Below are 19,269 nucleotides of genomic sequence, written 5' to 3'. Positions count from 1 at the left end.
GACTTCATGCTCCAAGGGGCTTTTGGTCATAATGGAGAGAGGAATGAAACAAGGGAGAGGCTCGTCGAAGGGATATTTAATTCATGTCACTCTTACTGCCTGCATCTCTACGTTCCCTGTCTTTTAGCACAGCTCACTGCCCCCAACATGGTGCAGTGCTGGGCAAGGATACACTATGCTAACACGAAGGCAGAGGCTATGGCCCATTTTGTGTTGCCATGCTGGAGGAGCTAAGAATGATGCGGGCAGGGGAGAGAAACAAGCCAGCCTTATTCACTCCAGATTAATGCAGCGACGGCAACTTTGCATGACAGTGCATGTGTTGCATGTATACTTGGGTACATATGTGCTCTTTTAAGTCAGAAACAGGTGAAGCAAAAATGGGAAAGAAGTGTGTGTGTGGGGGGGGGGGGGGGGGGGAGACAGAAAAAGCAATTCCATTAAAGAAGAGGGAGCTGTGTCAAACTCTCAAAAGCATGGGACACACTTAGCTACGATAAGTGCTGTGTGTTCATTGTGTGTGTGTGTGTGTGTGTGTGCATGAGCACAATATCGAGGGCAGGCAGAGTGGGGTGAAGTTGTTGCCAACTTCTTTCGGCATGGCTTCGACACAAGGAGAAATCTCTCTGTATAATCTTCAAACACTTAACAACTGATATGATGGGGAAAGAAGGAGAGAGGGAAGGACAGACAGACTTTCAAGATTAGATGAGAAATGCAGATGAAAGGAAGAGATGAGGATGCGGGAGGAAGGAGACTACAGTGGACTGATAGAAGAAAACACAAGCCCAACAAATATTCTGGTCTCAAAAGATTTAACAGGACGGCCAGCGCTACATTATAAGCCCATAACTTTTTTTGTTTGGAAAATGATGAAATTCCTGTTCATAGCTTGATCTTTAGCGTGTTACAAGTGGATTTTCCTTTTGTTTAACAAATAGAAAGAAAAAAAACAACAAAATGTCTTCCATACCATTCATTAAATGCCCTTTTCCCAATTTTCTTCCATCTTTCTCCAGGATGAGGTCTGAGGAGTGGGAGGTCTGTTTTTCCACAGCCCTTCTAATTAGATCAAACTTAAAGTAAGTGACTGTTGTCTGACCTCCCAGCACAGTGGAGTTTAACTCAAATCCCAAAGCAGCTAGAAGGGAAGATAACAGTGTGTGGCATAAAAAACTGCACAAACAAGCCTAGAGAACAGACTATACCAAAATCCATGGAGAAAAAAAGGGAATATACTGTATGAGCGAAAGAGCTACAGAAAGTCACCGTGGATTTGAGATAAAGATGTGCACAACTTGTTAACCTAACAAGTTGTGAAGAAAGCTATGTAATTTAACACTTTAGTAAAAGGCTCATAAGTTCACATCCTTGATTTTTACAACTAAATAAAGTGTTTTAAATAATACATACATCCATCCTCGTAACCACTTGAGGGTCCTAAGGTACATCTTAGACCTCTAAAGGTTCTTGTCTACATCGGATATTATGACATCAAATTTTTGCCTAGCAACCACCTACTAACAGGCCGAAAAGACCCATATATAGCATGTATGCACCTAAAACACTACACTACACTCAATTTCACAATTAGATAGATAGATAGATAGATAGATAGATAGGAACCCATGATAGCGCCATTTAAATGTCATAGGCAGTTTAATGCACATTAATATTAAGTCAGTAAATTTTTCATGTGTTTCTTCCACATGATGCCTTTAAGATACTCACAAGTCACCACCTGCACGTTCGACATATCTTTATTTTCCTTCTTCTCGTCTCATCCCTTTCATGCAGATGTCAATAAAAATGTGAATGTGATACTTCAGCATCTAGCTAGCCCTGCAGCAGAGGAGCGAGGATAAATGAGCAGAGTGTTTTTGCAGCAGCAGGTAATTTCAGGTTCACTGTTTGAAACAGGTTAAAACAATTATGATAAAACTTGCTGTTTCTGTGCAGTTTGGCACACAATTTGGTGCAGTAGCTACAGACACAATGTCTTTATTTCCCTTTATCTTTAATTAAACACTCTGAACATGTAAGAAAGAGGCTCAAGAGCTGGAGATCAAACATGTTTTTCAAAGTAAGGACTGCTCAGCAAGAGGCGGCCGATAAAGAGGAAATTTAAAGTGTGCATTATCCTAATTATCTGTACATGCTGCGTTACTGATTGTTTTTTTATTTCTATGAAATATCTGAAAAAATTAAATATTTGTGAGTTAGTTTGAAATGAGTCCATTGCATCGCTGCATCAGGTTCTCCCACCTGCTCAGCCCCACTTCACCACTTGGACCCCAGTGTGTCTCAGCATCAATTCTAAGTTCATTGCTCTTCATCGCTGCTGATATTGCAGTTTCTGTGCTTACTTAACAATTTTGAAACATGCGTTGGAGTCATTATCCTGCTGAAAGGATAAAGTCCACTTTAAGTCCAACTTTAGCTTTGACGTAGCCTTAATCATCTTCAAGTGCTCAGTGATAAAAATGCAAAACTCAAAGTTACATCAGTGACTGCGAGCTGGCAGTGATACAGCCACAAACTCTAACATTTTAATTATCATGCTTCCTAGCTTGTCTGAGTTTTCTGGAAGAGCCCAATATTAAATATCAGCTGTATAGCAGCTGATGAAAATTAAAATAACAAATAATAGAAACACCCTTCAAACCATGCTAAACACAAACAACCAGGTGATCTAAGCAGAGTGTAAACAAATAAATAAATAACTATTACACATAAAAAATGTTTGAGAAATCAGTTTTTGTTTCATACGTTGTATATCAGCTAATGTCGGAGTATCGGATTTTATACAGTATCAGTCTTAAAAATCCGATATTGATCAAGCTCAATTCTCTTGTCTGCCCACACTCATTTAAGGATACTGTGACTAAACAACTCTATCTTTAAAATGCACCAAAAACCAGTGCTGATTAATCATATGAATAGGGCTATTGGCTTGTCATCCACAGCACATGACTGGGATATTTATGACTCTATAAATGCAGTCATAAATATCAAGGAGGCTGTAGCTGTAGACTTATAAGGGCGGTAACTTTGTAACTCCTACTGCTACCTGAAAAACTTTGTCAACTCCTTAACAAGCTGTCAATCTGGATCCCCATGCCATTGTCAGCGTGGATGAAATCAATAGAGTGATGTGTTTACCGTTACAAAGCACATATTCGCATCATCATAAATTTGCTGCCATGTCAGCATCCCTGAGGGCAAAGATATTTGATATTTACTCATCCGTATGTATCTGAGGAGGTGTGAGCGACAGCGCATGGTAATAATGCACTCTGAAAAATCAACCCTTCGCTCAAGTCTCTCTCTCTCTCCAAACTGTATTTATGATTGACACGTTCTCCTGAAAGATGCTTCGGCTTGATAAGTAGCTCCCGCTCGTAATGAACCGGTTTGTAGTGTGTCGAGAGAATGAGGATCTAGGTTTTAGGTGTATTAAAACACCCGAGTAGACAATTTCATCTGACAATTTCAACACTCATAAAATATTTTTCTTTGAGGCTTCGGCGACTGAAGGTTTTTGGGGGTGGTTTAAAAGTTTTTACTCGTGCTGATGCGACTGCCTCGTGGCACAAAGATGAGGAATAAAAAGACTTCCAGAGCCAGCAACTGCATGCATGCGTTATCTGTATATTAGTCAGGATTAAGCTGAGATGACAAAAATTCTTTCCTTCAGAGCCGTGATGGCTGTGTTATTCTCCGCATGCCTCTTCAGTCTCTCAGTTGCTGAGCCTATGTTATATTTATTGTGGGGTTTTTGTGTCAGCTTATGACGGCTGACAAGAGGCAGATCAGAAATTCAATTTACTGCTGAGACATTTGGGTTAATCAACAAGAAAGAAAAAAACTTTCACACATATTATTCAGTCATTTACACACATGCACTTAAAAAAACAGCCAAAAATGCAAAGACAAAGAGACAAGGGGATTAGTTTGATGTTAGCCGGGCTGTTGTTAGTTTAACCGTGTACACAGACACACACACACACCGAGGGGGAAAAAGGAAGCAGTTAGTAATAATGGCACTAGCTCCAAATAAATTGTTTGAGGAGGTGTCAATGTAGCAGCATTACACACTGCAAGCGAATACACATGACAGGGCATGATCAATTCCTGCACATCATCATCCGTCAAAATCATGCTGAGCGCAGGCCGACGTTATTAGAGCATCTCTCTCTGCGGGAGCGAGCTCGACAAAGATTTTGATTTGTTCAGCGGATGGAGGCAGCGGTGGAAACGAGGAGTAAGTAGCGGCAGGCGGATAAAATGGAGAAGATGAGGCACGTAAGGGGATTAAAGACTAAAGTAAATGTCTACACGAGAATAACATCAAAATCAATTTATATTCCCATTTAGGCGTCACATTACACAGCATTGGGCCTTCTATTCTGTGCCAATGTCAATTAAGTTAAAGGAGGAAGAGTGTGGGCTATAAGTTTTTCTCTCTCCCCACCCCAGGAATCCGATCCAGTTCGTCTACCTGGCTACAGCTGATGATGTTAAAATGCTTTGATAATGTGCCCGTGAGTATGTGTGTCTGCTGCAATCTCTGCATAAACCTCCGCTGTTCCCGAGGCTAAAGCTGAGGCTTTGCCGAGAGACAGAGGGAAGGAGACATGAACGTTTACTGAGAGACAAGAACTGAGGAGACAGGAGGAGAAAGAGAGAGGGTGGGTGAAAGGAGAGATGCTCCACGAGGGAGACGGCGGAAAACGGGGATAGCGCGAGAGGCGAGTCAGAAGAAAACTTGATATGCACGGCGAGCCGAAAACTGTGCGGCACAAACAAAAACTTCCACTACTTTGGAACAGATGTCATTGGGGAGAGCCTGCAAGAAGAGCGAGATGAGAGAGAGAGGCAAAAAAAGAAAGAGAAATATAGTCATAGAATAAGTGAACAGCTCTTTTTCCCCCAGTCCCGCATATTCATCCAAATCGATCCCCTCTGAGCAGTGAGAAGCCATTTCTCATCTGGACGACAGCTGAATCTGGCTATTAGAATAAAACACACCTACACACACACACACACACACACATATATATATATATATATATATATATATATATATATACATATATATATATATATATATATATCCACTTCAGTGTTTTTATATTAACAATCAAAGTCAGACACAAGCACAACACTAAGAGCGCTAACAAGCAAGCTGTTATTACAGGAAACTCAATGAGGACGGTCTTAGTGTGGCAATAAGAAAAGTTCCTATTGATGCCATTACTAAACACACACACAGGCGCATAACCAATTACAGAGACACAAAAGCAAATCAATTTGTGTGCATGATATTGATAAAGTACAAGCGTATAAAGACACACACACACACACTATCTGTGCAGAGGTGTGCTACTGTGCAGCAGAGCCTGCCTGTGGTTCAGCAGGCTGAAGATGCTCTAGTTAAATGGCAGTGTGATTTAAGGCACACAAAAACAAATGGCTCCACGCAGTAATTGGACAAACTCATAAATGATATAAAATGTTATTTTTATTCACTTGTTTTCCCTCTCCTTTCCTTCCCTCCCACTTCTATTTGCTATTTGACACAAGCAGACAGCAACAAACATCAGACAGCCCGTGTGCGTGTGTTTGCGCGCGCCCCGGGCGTGCGCACGTATGTGTGCAATTATACCGCCTGAGGGGAGACAACAACAGGGATGGATGAATAATGTCCTTTGATCACAGCAACACCACACACACACACACAAATCTACTACAACAATGCTGGCATTTACATCAGGTGTGTGCGTGTGGCCAGTTGGTTGGAAAAAATGCATAAATAAACTAAAACAAACAAAACAAAATTTAAAAAAGGAAGAAAAAAAGACACATTTCCAGCAGTACACTTGTGTACATCTGTAGTAGAGGAGAATAATTTAGTAAATTAATGATTAGAAAATACTGTTCAGGTCCTCGGGTCCATCGACAAAATTTCATCATTATGGATCAATAAATTACAAAAATACACTCGCAGCATATACTGCAGTGGATACTGTATGTGCGTCACTGCCTAATTAGTTGAATGGAAATGTTGGGTAACAGTTGCTGATGGTTTTTCTTTTTAACATCTACGCTGCACAGTCAGAGCCAACTATGTGAACTGGGAGGGGCAGGGCATTCTTTCAGCCACATATGATTGGACTTAAAGATGATCGATGACGAAAAAAAGACCGAGATAATGGGCAAGATTAACAACAGAAATGTCGTCTTCTCTAAGCTAGCTAAACTAAATACGACTACAATTACCTCACAGCTGTTACAGCTTTGTGGGCATTTATTTATGCACAGCTCTCTTAAGGTCCCATTTGAGTCAGGTTGAAGTCTGGACACTTTGATTCTTTTCTTTCTCAGTCGTTTTGTTGTAGATTTGCTGCTGCTCTGGGGATCACTGTCTTGTTCTGTGACCGAGTTTTAGCCACGTTTTAGCTGTCGGACAGATGTCCTCATATTTGACTCTAGATTACTTTGATAACCAGAGAAGATCATGGTCAACTGAGTGACTGCAAAGTGCCCCAACCATCACCCCTTACACATCCACAAAGTTACCACAACATCATGGACACATGATCTCCACCTTAGCTTTGTCCTTCTGAAAGAGATTGTTCCAGAAGTCTTGTGGTTTATCCAGCTTAGCTGCGCTGCCATGCTCTTTTTACAGAAGGGGCTTACACCAGGCAGGATGTCCAAACGAGTTATACTGGTTCAGTCTTTTTTTTGTTTTGGTCTTTTTCTTGGCTTTGTGTTGTCATAGACATAAATGCTCCAAACCAGCAAACTGACAAAACTTGCTTTTCATAGAGGTGTTCATACTTCCTTATGATCAATTATTCAGATACATTTGAGTAGAAGCGGCTGTCTGCTACTTCCCTTATTAATTTCTATAGAAGCTGTAAGGATGTGCTTAGTATTTCACAAATTGCCTCTGTATATTGGCTTCGTCTTGTTTGAATAAACGATAGTGTAATATGTTATGTGTTGCTGTTGCATTTAACTTATTTTGAAACCTTTTAAAATTAGGACCAGATTTTTTCTTTTCAAACCTAAAGCCTCAACTAACTATTCAATTTGCAATTTAAAACTACACTTATTCAGAAAGTAACACAGCCTTTGTAGAGAAACAAGAATATTAATAATATTAACAGGTGGACACTAAGGTTTACCTTCAGCATTTGAATATATAGCAAAACATTTATGGACATAATCTGTTTATTTGTTTGTCACATATATTTTCAGATATTTTAACTTAACTTTAAAGCACCTTTTTAAACGGCATTGTTATTTTAGGTAACACTGTTTTTATTTTGATGTATTTTAACTTTCACAATTTAATCGTGCTCCTTTCTTTTGTGTAATTTTCTTCCCATTGAATGATTTTTCTCTCGTCATTTTATATTTTACTCGCCTGGGCTATGCCACTTTATTCACGCTCTTTTTGTGTAAGTTGTGTTTTCAGTGAAAAATGCAGACCTGATTTTAACTCAGTATCCCAAAGAGAATCAGTTAAACTTGTTTTTGTTTTAATAATGTGGCAATAATGAATTGGAAGCCGACTAAGAACCTCTAACAGCTTTGTTGTGCAGCTAAAATTGTAAATGACTTCCATTCAAAGCTCTTTACAGCAACCAGTCAGTTGTTTCTGGGGTTTTTTGGATGCTTCTGTTTCTGTACTTCAGTGTCATATGGACAAGAGAAGCCAGGAATCGATCCAAAAACACTGCAATTATGTGTCTGTCTCCAGAGCCACCGCTACCACAGTGATGTCAGAAGCCGGATACGTAACTTGCCACTGATTGGCTCGAGAAAAACAAGAGAAAACAACTCTCAGCCCAGTTTCGCTAACCTTAAGACACCATGCCAGATTTAATTTCATTGGATTACCAGGCCTCTTGTTCACACAGGTGGTCATAGGTACAGTCAGTCTAGAGCCAACAGCTGCCTCTTTTCAGTCTGAATGGGGGCTTTCAAACCAGCTTTTTATTTAACAGGGTGATTGAAGGCTAATCTGAGAGTCTCAACCTTATTCCTGAACGCATGTAGAATAGGAAATACGTGCTTCACTGCGCAGCAGGCACAATGTTCATTCATTTGTTTAAATTGCTTAATTATTAATTAATCAACCCGTGTAAATGAAGTGACAGCTGTGTGTGTGTGTGTGTGTGTGTGTGTGTGTGTGTGTGTGTGTGTGTGTGTATAAAGTCAATGTCCAGAGGAAGGCCATGACTTATGAGGAAGGCCATGACTTATGAGGAACAATATAGACTACACACACACACACACACACACACACACACACAAACAAATTTTCTGACTCTTTGAACACTGTCTGTTTAATTAAGAAGTAAAGTGTCTTTTCTTCAAGAAGCAAAACAGGGAAGGACATCTCCCATCACTGCTAACTCATCTGGTGCATACAGACCATGGTTTAATTCGTGTGGCATGCTCTACAAATGAAAAATAGGAAAGAAAAAAGCAAAGAAAGCAGCTGAAGCAACAGAAGACATCAGACGGCTCAGACTCGATGCGACAGCTTAGAGTCAGGACAGACAAGACTCAGGAATACACAGTTAAGGCTTCGTGACCAACACGATCCAGCTGCTATTATTGAGTCCAGTCAACGAGTTAGGTCAGACATCTAGTCAAACCCTTAAAACTGGTAAAGGAACGACAAAGTATGTGACACTAAAACACCGCAAATTTCATAAAAAAAAACTTGGGCTCTGACATTTTTATCTAAGTTTGGTAGGGTGCTACAGTCAAGCTTAGTTGCTTAGATTGCAGCAGGGGAAGACATTTCTTTCCTTAATCAATAATGTATTCATTTCAATACAGGCAAGTCTGCATTATTCAACAAAGGCTGAGGAATGTATGGGAGGGAGTACCACAAGGAGTGGAGATACTGCAACATTCATCTAATTAACAAGCAAGAAAGACAGACAGCAGGATGGAGCGATGGGCTAAAGGATCGAGGGACAACACGTGGAGAAAGCAGAAAATGGAAACAATGAATACAAGGAAAGTGAGAGCGCAATGAAACGTATACATGTTTGTTTTGGGTCTTTCGTGCCCCGAAACAAACATGTATACGAAGATGTTTGTTTTGATTTAAGTTAAGAAAATGATTTAAACTTAAGCTTTGTACAGTTTAGTATGGAATAGGGCTGCCACGATTAGTCGACTAAGTCGTTTAAAGCTTTGTAAGATCACAAAAGACGCAGGAATAAGTAGTAGGATTTAAGAGTGTAATAACGGACTGAAACAGAAGATGGCAGCACTGCATGTACAAGGATGCCAGCTGCCGTTAAACCCCGAAAAAGAAGAAGTAGCACTGTCCCAGAATTCATAGCGCACCCCTGCTCAGTTTCCAACAATGGCGGCAGCTAGTTAGTTTTAATATTACTCTTATTATTCTTTCTGGGTCACAAAATAGACGTTTAACATATTTTCAGGCGAGAATGTAACTGTATAAACCTCAAATATCTGCTCAGTTTATCAAGACACCACATATTTTCAAAAGCGCTCCGACGTTTTCGGAGACGTCTGTTACCCACCAGCTCGATAGCTAGCCGGGGGCAAGGCTCACTAGAGCCCGTGAGAACACCGGACTCCCGTCAAATCATTTTCAAACCCACCGCCGTCTTTCGCTACTCAGGTTAAAGAGAATATACTCCGGTGTCCCGTTATATTTTAGATAGCAAGGAGTTTATTAAACTTCACCAAAGCAATCTGCAAATTTCATTAAAAATTTCAAATTTCATCTTGTCTTTATTTTTAGTTAGCACATACCTTAAACACTTAAAGCTGTAAGCTAATGATAGTTATATAAGAGCAGATGCATGCTGGTGCAATAAGCTGTATGTTTTACGTCCAATGGATGCATGATCTGATTAGTCGACTAATCGCAAAAATAATCGGTGACTAGTCGACTATCAAAATAATCGTTTGTGGCAGCCCTAGTATGGAAGCCCATTTCCTCCACTAAAAAAAAAAAGGCTCCATAACTCAAAATTTCGACTTATTTTCTCATAATTTCGACTTATTTTCTCAAAATTTCAACTTATTAACTCAAAATTTTGAGAAAAGTTAGCGCTGCCAATCAGTAATCGTGAATGATGTCATTTCCTTGTTACCCGGAAGCTGAACCCCTCACGTACAAATGCTACAGCTAAGCTACCAGTATTACATCCAGTCATGAATGCAGAGATTGCTGAGTGTTTACAGCGTGGCTTCAAAAATGATGAAATCCTTGTGTTATTAGCTGAATCACATGGCGTTACTATCAGCAAATGTACTCGCGAAAGCGCCAATTTGTTGCGATCCGCTTTTGAGTGCACGTTACTCTGCGTTATATGCTTCCGGGTAACAAAAAAGTGACCTCATTCACGTAGATTACTGATTGGCAGAGCTAACTCAAAATTTCGAGTTATTAACTCGAAATTTGGAGTTACTTTTCTCAAAATTTCGAGTTAATAACTCCAAATTTCGAGTTACGTTTCTTGAAATTTTGAGTTAATAAGTCGAAATTTCAAGAAAATAACTCGAAATTTCAAGTTATGGATACTTGTTTTTTGTTTTTGTTTTTTTAGTGGCAGAAACGAGCTTCCATAGTTTAGTTATTTAACTGTCTCTGAGTTTATCCGTTTCTGGGTCAGGGTGTCTTGTTTGTTGTTGTTAGGTTCCTTTTGTGTCTTTGTTTCTCTCTCTGTCTCTCTATTTGTTTATGTGTGGGTCTATGTGGTAACAGCACAGTGACTGTTCAGAGGCGGGGATGTCTTGGTCCCCGCCCTCCAGCTTGGCACACCTGCCTCTGAACAGCACAGTGACTGTTCAGAGGCGGGGATGTCTTGGTCCCCGCCCTCCAGCTTGGCACACCTGCGACAATCAACTCACCTGCTTCTCGTCTGATGATTAGTCGGCTCCCTTCAGATACGGAGGACATTCCTTATTCAGCACTTGAGCCACAAATCAGTCTCAGTAGATACTCATCTCGGTTCTGTAAGTCTGATCACATGCCCGCCTCTCACCATTCTCTCTTCTGTCCAGGAGTCTGTCCTGTTTTCCTCGATGATGATTTGTGAGTGTGAGTTGGAGAGAGAAGTCTGTTTCGCTATTAAGCCTAAGGACAGAGTGGAACCCATTGGACCATTGGCTTGGATACTTTGCATAGAGACTGTAAATGATCCCTTTTTTTGCATCACTGTAAATAAACTCAGCAAACTACAATCTGAGTCTGCGTTTTGAGTCCTGCCTGCTCTCAGAGTATTACAGGGGGAAACTCTTAGATGGTATTCTCCAGAGGCTAACGTGGAAATGTCTTTGACTGGGAGTCAACAGCACCAAGAGATTTAGCCTCAAGACGCACGAGGTAAAGTGCACGCAAAGGCATTAAAGCATGTAACGTATACGCAGGGAATTTTCACACACATCATACAAGCGCGGAGGCGTAATCGTGAACAGACAAACATACTGAGGGTCTTACGAGGTATAATCATTGGAGGCGAGCTTCACCTCATATTTCACATGAGGATTAGTGGAAATCTGCTTGGAAGAAGGCGGCACGGAGGCTCGGCTACTCACTAAGGTAGCCGAATAAACCTTTAACTACAGAGGGTGAGACATTATATAACCTTTGCAATGAAATGAGAGGAAACCACAGAGGCAAAGTCTGTATGGGTCTTCATCGTATATTAAATTATGCCCCTTAACATGTGTTAAAGTGCACAGAAAACCATTTCTGGTCAAACTTCAAGCCTGAATTTCCTATTAAACACAATGAGAAAATGTTTTTAAACCAGTCCAACCACTTCTATAACAATTTATAGCTCTGCACACCAAAAATATACATAAAAAAGTATTGAGAGTAACAAAGAATTTTATGCACTGAAAACTATTTTTTTTTTTTGGAATGTAGTGACTGAGTTGAAAACCTATTAAGTATTATATTATGTAAGTCACAAGGTTTTCACTCAAAAGGAACATACAGTCCATCATATCTAATGTATAAGGACTATTTACATCTTGAATGAGCACTATGTAGGTTTAAAGCCACACAAAAGGTGCAAGGCAAAGCAAAGAGAAGACAAAGTGCTGTGATGAGCACTTTAAAGTGGAATATTTTCTCCTAATATGATGTGCTGACAGGAGAAATATAGTGTATACTAGAGACCACTTTTACGTGGTCTTGGTTTTGACTTGGTCTCGGCGGACTTCGGTCTTGGTCTTGTCTTGGTCTCGTTGTCTTGGTCTTGCTGTCTCAGATTGACAGTATCCATGACACACAACGTAACGTTCGATAATGTGTCATGCGCAAAAGCATCAGCTCTAAGAGCCGTGCTTACAGAGTGCTTTGTAGTGAATCAGAAGAATCGACTCCCATTGAGCGAGAGCCGGCTCCTCACTTAATTTCCTTTCGCTGCTCAGCTCTTACACAGTGGCTCAGCTATGCTCCAATCCCTCCATATTGTGGCCAATCACATGCGAGGATATAGGATAATATCATTATGTGAAAACCAGAGAGGGTGAGAGACATGACAGTCAAGTGGAGCGTGCGTCTGTCCTCTCAGTAAGTGAGTGAGACAGTAGACAGCAGTGAGGAGGGCTGTGCGAAAGCAAAAACACATTAATATGCCTGACACCTGTAAACGAAGCAACATCTGGCTGCAGTTTAAAGACTTTTTTGTCTCGGACTCGGTCTCGTCTCGACTTTGTCTTGGTCTTGACTCGGTCTGTCTTGGTCTTGGTCTTGTCTTGGTCTCGATACCCTCTGGCCTTGGTATTGTCTTGGTCTTGGTTTAGGCGATCTTGACTACAAGTCTAGTGTATACTTCTATTAGCAGTGTTGTGGAGACACAAATCTATTTACACAATCAAAATGTAGAGAACTGTCCCCGTAGCAAAAATAATTGCAGTTTGGTGTTAAGAGTTGGTTTAAGTCTAGCCTAAGGTTAAGTCTAGTTTAAGCTGGAGTTACTAGCAGGCCTAGATACCACTTGGTATATGCCTTGCTAACACTGATTACCAGGAAAAATTTGTGTTCCCCAACCGGTCGAAGGGTTTGCTGTAGGTTGGTGACAGTCACTGTGAAATCATTTGCTAAAGTTCCCATCGTACAGGCCTAAAGACTGATCAGTGGGTGTGTGGAAAATTTGTGTATTCACAAACTGTTTGCCAAACGGTTTGTGAAGGTTGCTAAAAATTGCTAAAAAAAACAGTGGCAAAGAGGTTTGCAGTGCTGCACCAAAAACCTTGTGATTTCATCAGTCACTTGCACATTGCTGCTTGTCACTCATAGTTTGTATGGAAATATTAATGTTGGCCTAGCAACTGGTGGTTGCCAACCTGTCTCTAGACCTGTGTGACTGAGGCCTTAAGCAGGGAGTAGTTACAGTTTGGGTTTGAGTAAAAATACAGAAAATAAATGTAAGTCAATGTAATGTCCTGTGACCCTGAAGGAAGCACATCTAAGTGTGTGTGTGTGTGTGTGTGTGTGTGTGTGTGTGTTACTGAAATAGGTGGAGTGTGGCAGGTGCCAATCAGGACATTCAGTAATTCCCTTCCACTCAACATCACCTCTGGTCAAAAAGAGGGATTATCTCTTACCCCTTCATTTCTCCGCATCCCCTCTCCACCTACTCTATTCCAGCTCACACCTCCTCCCTCCTCCTCAGCCCTCTCCTGCAGCACTTATCTGCTTCTCTCCATCCCTCCTATCTCTTAGAACTGTGTCACATCTAACATTACAGGATCAATAAACCATTACCGCAGTACCTTTAAGACATTTGTATATTTACTGTAAATAAACAAGATAATCTCTGAGAGGTTCTACAGTCTTAACCAAACTGCATGTTTTATTATGGACCACAGGGTCAGATTTGGTGGAAAATCTGTTGAACTACTTTAGAGGAAGATAGCTTAATGGCATAAAACACGAAGATTGACGCTTTTCCTTTAAGGGCAAATGGACCAAAAGATTTAAGATTTTCTTGAACAAGAGGATCTTGAAAAGAGAGAAATGTTTAGAGAAAAGTGGTAGAAAAGACTTAAGACACACTACAGCCATTAGGATGGGGAAGGAAATGAAAGAATTCAGAGGAAGTGTAGCTGTAATCTTGAGTAACATTAGCACTAACGAAACAAGCACAACAGTTTCATTGGTTCACAGCAATTATACCAAGGCACTGCATCACAGATTAGCTAACAGTGGCATGCGGATGTTCAAAAATATATCTAACACCATAAAGCTGGTCAGGCTTTCATCAAAGTCACTGACAGCAAATGTGAGAATGTACCTAAAGATATTGAGTATGAGAGGTCAAACACACTCAGACTTAAGGAAACACCAGCAAACAGAAAAAGTCAAAAGCATACAAAACACAACAAACACAGTGGAAGTTATATATTTAAAAAAAATGGAAGTTGAAACCTCAGAAAACACAATATAAGTATCTTTGGGGAGACAATAATGTGATCTAACAACTGCTAAAGTGACAGAAGCTAAAATATGTGAAAGATTGCACTGAGACACACTTAAAATAAGCAGTGGATTCATCAGTGTTGTCAGGTAGAAAAAGATGCAGGTCATGTGTGTTTTAAATGCATGATTCATATAATACTGTAGGTACTTGTTTGGTATTGGACACTTACTGGAAGCTTGTCATGTCCGCAGCTGTTCCGTCATGTTATTGTCTCCCCAAAACACGTCTGGCATGTTTTGTAAAAGTTTTTTTTGTGAGTTATGATGGCATTTTTTCTGTTTCCATTGTGTTTTATGTCACTTTCATTGTGTTTGTGTGCTTTTTGCAGCTTTTTTTTCTAGTTCCTGTCTCCTTGAGTAACAGTATGCTTCACCTCTCAGAGCCACCGCTCCAGATATGTCCTGAGACAGATCACTCTCTGCCTTCCTCAGCCAACATCTGTGCATGACCAAATGTACATATTTAGACATGTTTTCTCTGGATATGTTGTGTTTGTTCGGTGATCAAGAAGGAGTGAGGACTGCTGTAATACCCAGTGAGATCAGTGCATGGACAACCAGTGCATTAAAACACAGAATGGCATCATTATTGTAACACACTGAACAGAGGAGCAGTTTTCCTCCATTATCTGCAGTGGTGAACCTTAAATTCTATGATTGTGGCAGGTTATTGTATCAATGTTGCTCGACATCACTACGTACGTTTTATTTATTACTACGCACATGTGCATTTCTGTCCTCTTTTCTGGTTCTGATTCTTCTAAACTAATGAAGGTGGTAATATATATTTATAAATGACGTTCAGTTGTACGCAACAAGCTCCCAATTGCTGACCTACAGTACAGGGAAGAATTTGTTTTGGACAAAACCGTTGTTGCTCACCTGGATGATGCAATATAGGTTTTCACTTGTATCATAAAGCATTGCTTTCTTAAAGGTGTCCTTTAACAGTTTAATATGATGAAATTATTATCTCCACATAACAATTCTCATCTTGCCCCGCTCCCTCTGTTACAATCTGGCAAATATGACAAATTCCAGGAGCTAAGCACTGACACATGAAACCACACAATCATGCGCTGTTCATCTGCTCCTATTCAGGGTTCGATGAGACTGGCTTTGCTTATTCAAATGAGGGGACCAATCAAGACTCCAGCACCATGTCTGAGGGAATCCTGCACAATGAATGGAGATTTCCCAGATTAGAGCACACTGCACCACGCATCAGTGTTAGCCAGGCTACGGCAACACCCACTCCTTTCACATTTCCTTCTCTTGCTCTCTCTCTCCTCGCCTTTCTCTTGTTTAGTCACTACATCCCTCATTCTGTCCTTTCTCCTGTTCTTTTTAAATACTTTCTCCTTCCAAACCAGTCCTCCAACACTTTTCTGCAGATACTTACCTCATCCTCCTACCTTGTTTTCGCTCCTCCACACGTCTTTCTACCATCTACACCCTGGCTCTGCAGCTTATTTTTCGAGATACCAACTGATGATATTATGTGAGGTGCAGCTATTTGGTGAGAACTCCCTTCACTCGGCAAGAGTTTGATTTCACTAGTTGTTGACGGCTATAACAGTAAAATACCCGAACGCCGCAACTTTTGGCAAATCACATAAAGCCAAGCAATTTAACCATCAGTCTTTTCTCATATACTTTACTCACTATTGCGTCCATCCATCAACAACATCTTTCCGTTCACTCTACATCCTGGCTTTCATTCATCAGTTTACTTCTCCATACCTTGTCAGCCATGATCATGGACGACCCTCCATGAATGCCCAAGATTGGTATGAGCGTCTGCGAGGAAATAAAATCCAAAATCTGGGCGATGGCCTCTTGGTCAGTGCCGTCCCCAAACACCACGCCGTGGATCTTGGTTCCTGACATCAGGTCGCACATGTGGGTGATGATGCTTTTTGGATCAGTCTCATTGACCAGCAGTGTGACCACGTTGACATCGATGGGGTCTTCTTTGCTCCACAGTGCTCGGATGTCCCGGTCTGAGATGTAGCGCGTGCGTCCCAGGATCACTGCAATGTTCAGGACCGGCACTTTTTCTGAGCCACCAGTTCGCTGTTTTTGAGCCACCACGGGATCGGCTATCATGGTCAACGCCACCAGGAGAGCCAGGGAGAGCAGCGTGCTATTACTTCCGCCGTTACAGCTGCGATTGCTGCCCCTTCTGCTCCTCCTCTTACTTCTTTTGCTGCTGAGGGACATACTGCCAAACCACTTCATCCCCTACATGAAAGGAAGTTGAGGGGTGAAAGAGACGGATGAAGACAGATCAAAGCGTGAATGAGATTGGAGAGAGAAAGAGGTGTGGAACGATGAGGGAGAGAAAAAGCACAGATAAGTTGTTAATGCACAGCTCTTAAAACCCACACATTCAGGTAGGAATTTTCTTTTTCGTCTTCATTTCTCCTTAGTAACTTTGTTAAACACAAACCCTGCGAGGTGGGAGATGGCCTTGTGAGGAAGTTGTGGAGGGGTGAAAGAAAAAGAAGATGACTAACAAGTATAAACTTTATGGTCACGACAGCAAGAATCAGATGATTCAGGAGCAAGCTGTTCAGTATTCAGAAAAGGCAACAAGACATTTTTATAGTGTAATAACCCAACATTTGCCAATCGGCAAAGAATGCTACTCAGCTTACAGTACAAAAGGATTTCTATGACAATAATAGACAAACTGTCAGATAGATACTTTCAGTTATGCCATTATTTGCAGTGTTTTGCAGAGCAGACAAATAAAAATGTGTGCATGTACGTGTGCGTAAGAGGCTGACGTAGCAGTGGGCAGGCTGAGGATCATTCAGTTCAACTTTATCTACCATAAAATATGAGAAATGGCAGCCAAAAGTGCTCTTTGTCACATAAACATCATGGCTCGAGAACAAATGATAACAGTCTTCCATTTGGAAATTTTTACCAACATAGTCAGTATAACTTTTAGTTCAGTGCTACTTAGATGGGAAACATTATAATTGCTAAACAAAAGTATCAGTGTTTAGTCTTAGAGTTGACCGTTCTGGTCAATTGTTTTGTCAAGAGCTGACCAAATTTTTACTACGTGGACAATTTCTTGTGTAGAAAAGCACTACATCAATAGCCTTTTAGGATAAATTCAATACTTTTGGCAGCTAGAGGAAAAGACTATCACTCAGCAACCAGGTGTTGCCAAAACACTGGACCCACCTATGCTTATATTAGCTTAACTTGTGGTATAGCGGTTAACACATTTGCCTTATTCAGTAAAGATCTCTGGTTCATATCTGGGAGGACACTAATCCACCTAGTGTGACCCTAACTCCAGTCCCAAGCGTGGATTAATGGGAGGGTCGTGTCAAGATAGGCATTCGATGTAAAGTTTGTGCCAAATCAAGTGCTGGAAAATAAGACAGCAGCTGAAAGTACCTTCTGCTTACTTAGCTTTTTCTCACAGTGGGTTCCAGATTTACTGACATCATTACAAAGAAGCCAACAATGTTTCTGCAATTTGTTTTTACTGCAAATCATCCATCCATTTTCTTCTGCTTATCAAATCCAGCTATTATTTGGTGAGACACTAGGTCCACCCTAGACGCCACCTTGGCCAACACTACGTGATGCTGAAAAACTAGTTTGTGATTTTTTTTACGTGGACTGCCGTAATCCATTATAATCAGGTTGTTCTTAAATTACCATAAGAAGCCTTCACTGGATCCAAAATTCTACAGCGAAAGCAATAACTGGAACTAGAAAAAGTGAGCACGTCTCCCATATTAGCTTCTCTTCACTGACTCCCTGTTTAATCCAAAATTGACTTTTCTAAATTTGAATCTCCTGTAAAACCAGCTCCCAGTTTGGATTTGAGACGCAGTCACTCTCTCTACTTTTAAGATTAGACTTCAAACGTTCCTCAGTTTGGCCTGGATCAGGTTACCCTGAACCATCTCTTAGTTATGCTGCAATGCGGTCGTTAAGTGATGACGTGACGAATCCTACTTCCGGGCCTAAAGTAGTCTGCGTTTAATATGGCTTTTGTGTTGTTAGCATGTTTAATGTTATGTATTTTCTTCTATTTAATCTCAAAAAGCTCCTAAAACAGTCAGTGATCACTGTTGACCTCCCTCGGCTTATATTACCGCTAATCATTTATTTAAGCTCAGTTTTTAAAACCTTAGGATGTAACTACAGCCCAGCCCCTGCAGCAGTATATGAATGACTAACCTCGTATTGTGGATGGATTATCTCAGTTGTTCTCCTGGCTGAAATTTGGTCCTTTTACAGCATCCTGCCATGCGATTACATTTGTTCCTGACCACCGAGAACACTCACGTTAACTTTTATCGAGTGGAAAAAAAGTTAGCTTGTTTATATTATGCTAACATAGCTGTGTCGCTAGCGGTCACGTAGCACATCATTATTAAATACCAGCTAGCCAAACTTCAGTAACCCTACAAACGTCACTGCTGTTTAGCTTTCTGTCTTCATTTATGTTGGAAGTGATAACAGAGCTGTACGTTTTAATTTGTTTCCATCCAAAACCCCGCAGTCAGGACATGCTATGTTGTATTTAGATAGAAGCTAGCGAGCTAACTTCCTGCTAACTTCTAACTCCGTTAAATATCATAAATTCCGTTTTCATGGATGCCTGGATGTTAAACTCAATTGTTACACCTGGTAGAGCAGAACACTGATCATTTTGTTAAAGATGAAAGACTTTAGACAGTTTTTCAACTCTCAGTAATGCCATAGTGATCGTTTGATATATGGAC

At 40.7% G+C, this 19,269-nt stretch overlaps 1 protein-coding gene across 2 annotated transcripts in view; it reads right to left on the bottom strand.

The window, feature by feature from the left end:
* grin2aa (glutamate receptor, ionotropic, N-methyl D-aspartate 2A, a) overlaps window positions 1-19,269 on the bottom strand; it is a 166,366-nt gene that overhangs the window by 137,177 nt on the left and 9,920 nt on the right. The window contains exon 2 of one of the 2 annotated variants that reach the window (XM_084926415.1): window positions 16,250-16,750. In XM_084926415.1, the coding sequence (XP_084782541.1) occupies window positions 16,250-16,747 (498 nt within the window). In that variant the 5' untranslated portion in view covers window positions 16,748-16,750. Of the gene's footprint in view, window positions 1-16,249; window positions 16,757-19,269 lie in introns of those variants that run through there. The other variant, XM_084926413.1, reaches the window with a different exon arrangement.

The sequence above is a fragment of the Perissodus microlepis genome, chromosome 4 (genome assembly GCF_051167445.1).
Source record: "Perissodus microlepis isolate ML-2025 ecotype Zambia chromosome 4, ASM5116744v1, whole genome shotgun sequence".
NCBI classification, from domain to species: Eukaryota; Metazoa; Chordata; class Actinopteri; order Cichliformes; family Cichlidae; genus Perissodus; species Perissodus microlepis.
This window is presented reverse-complemented; position numbering and strand designations above follow the sequence as displayed.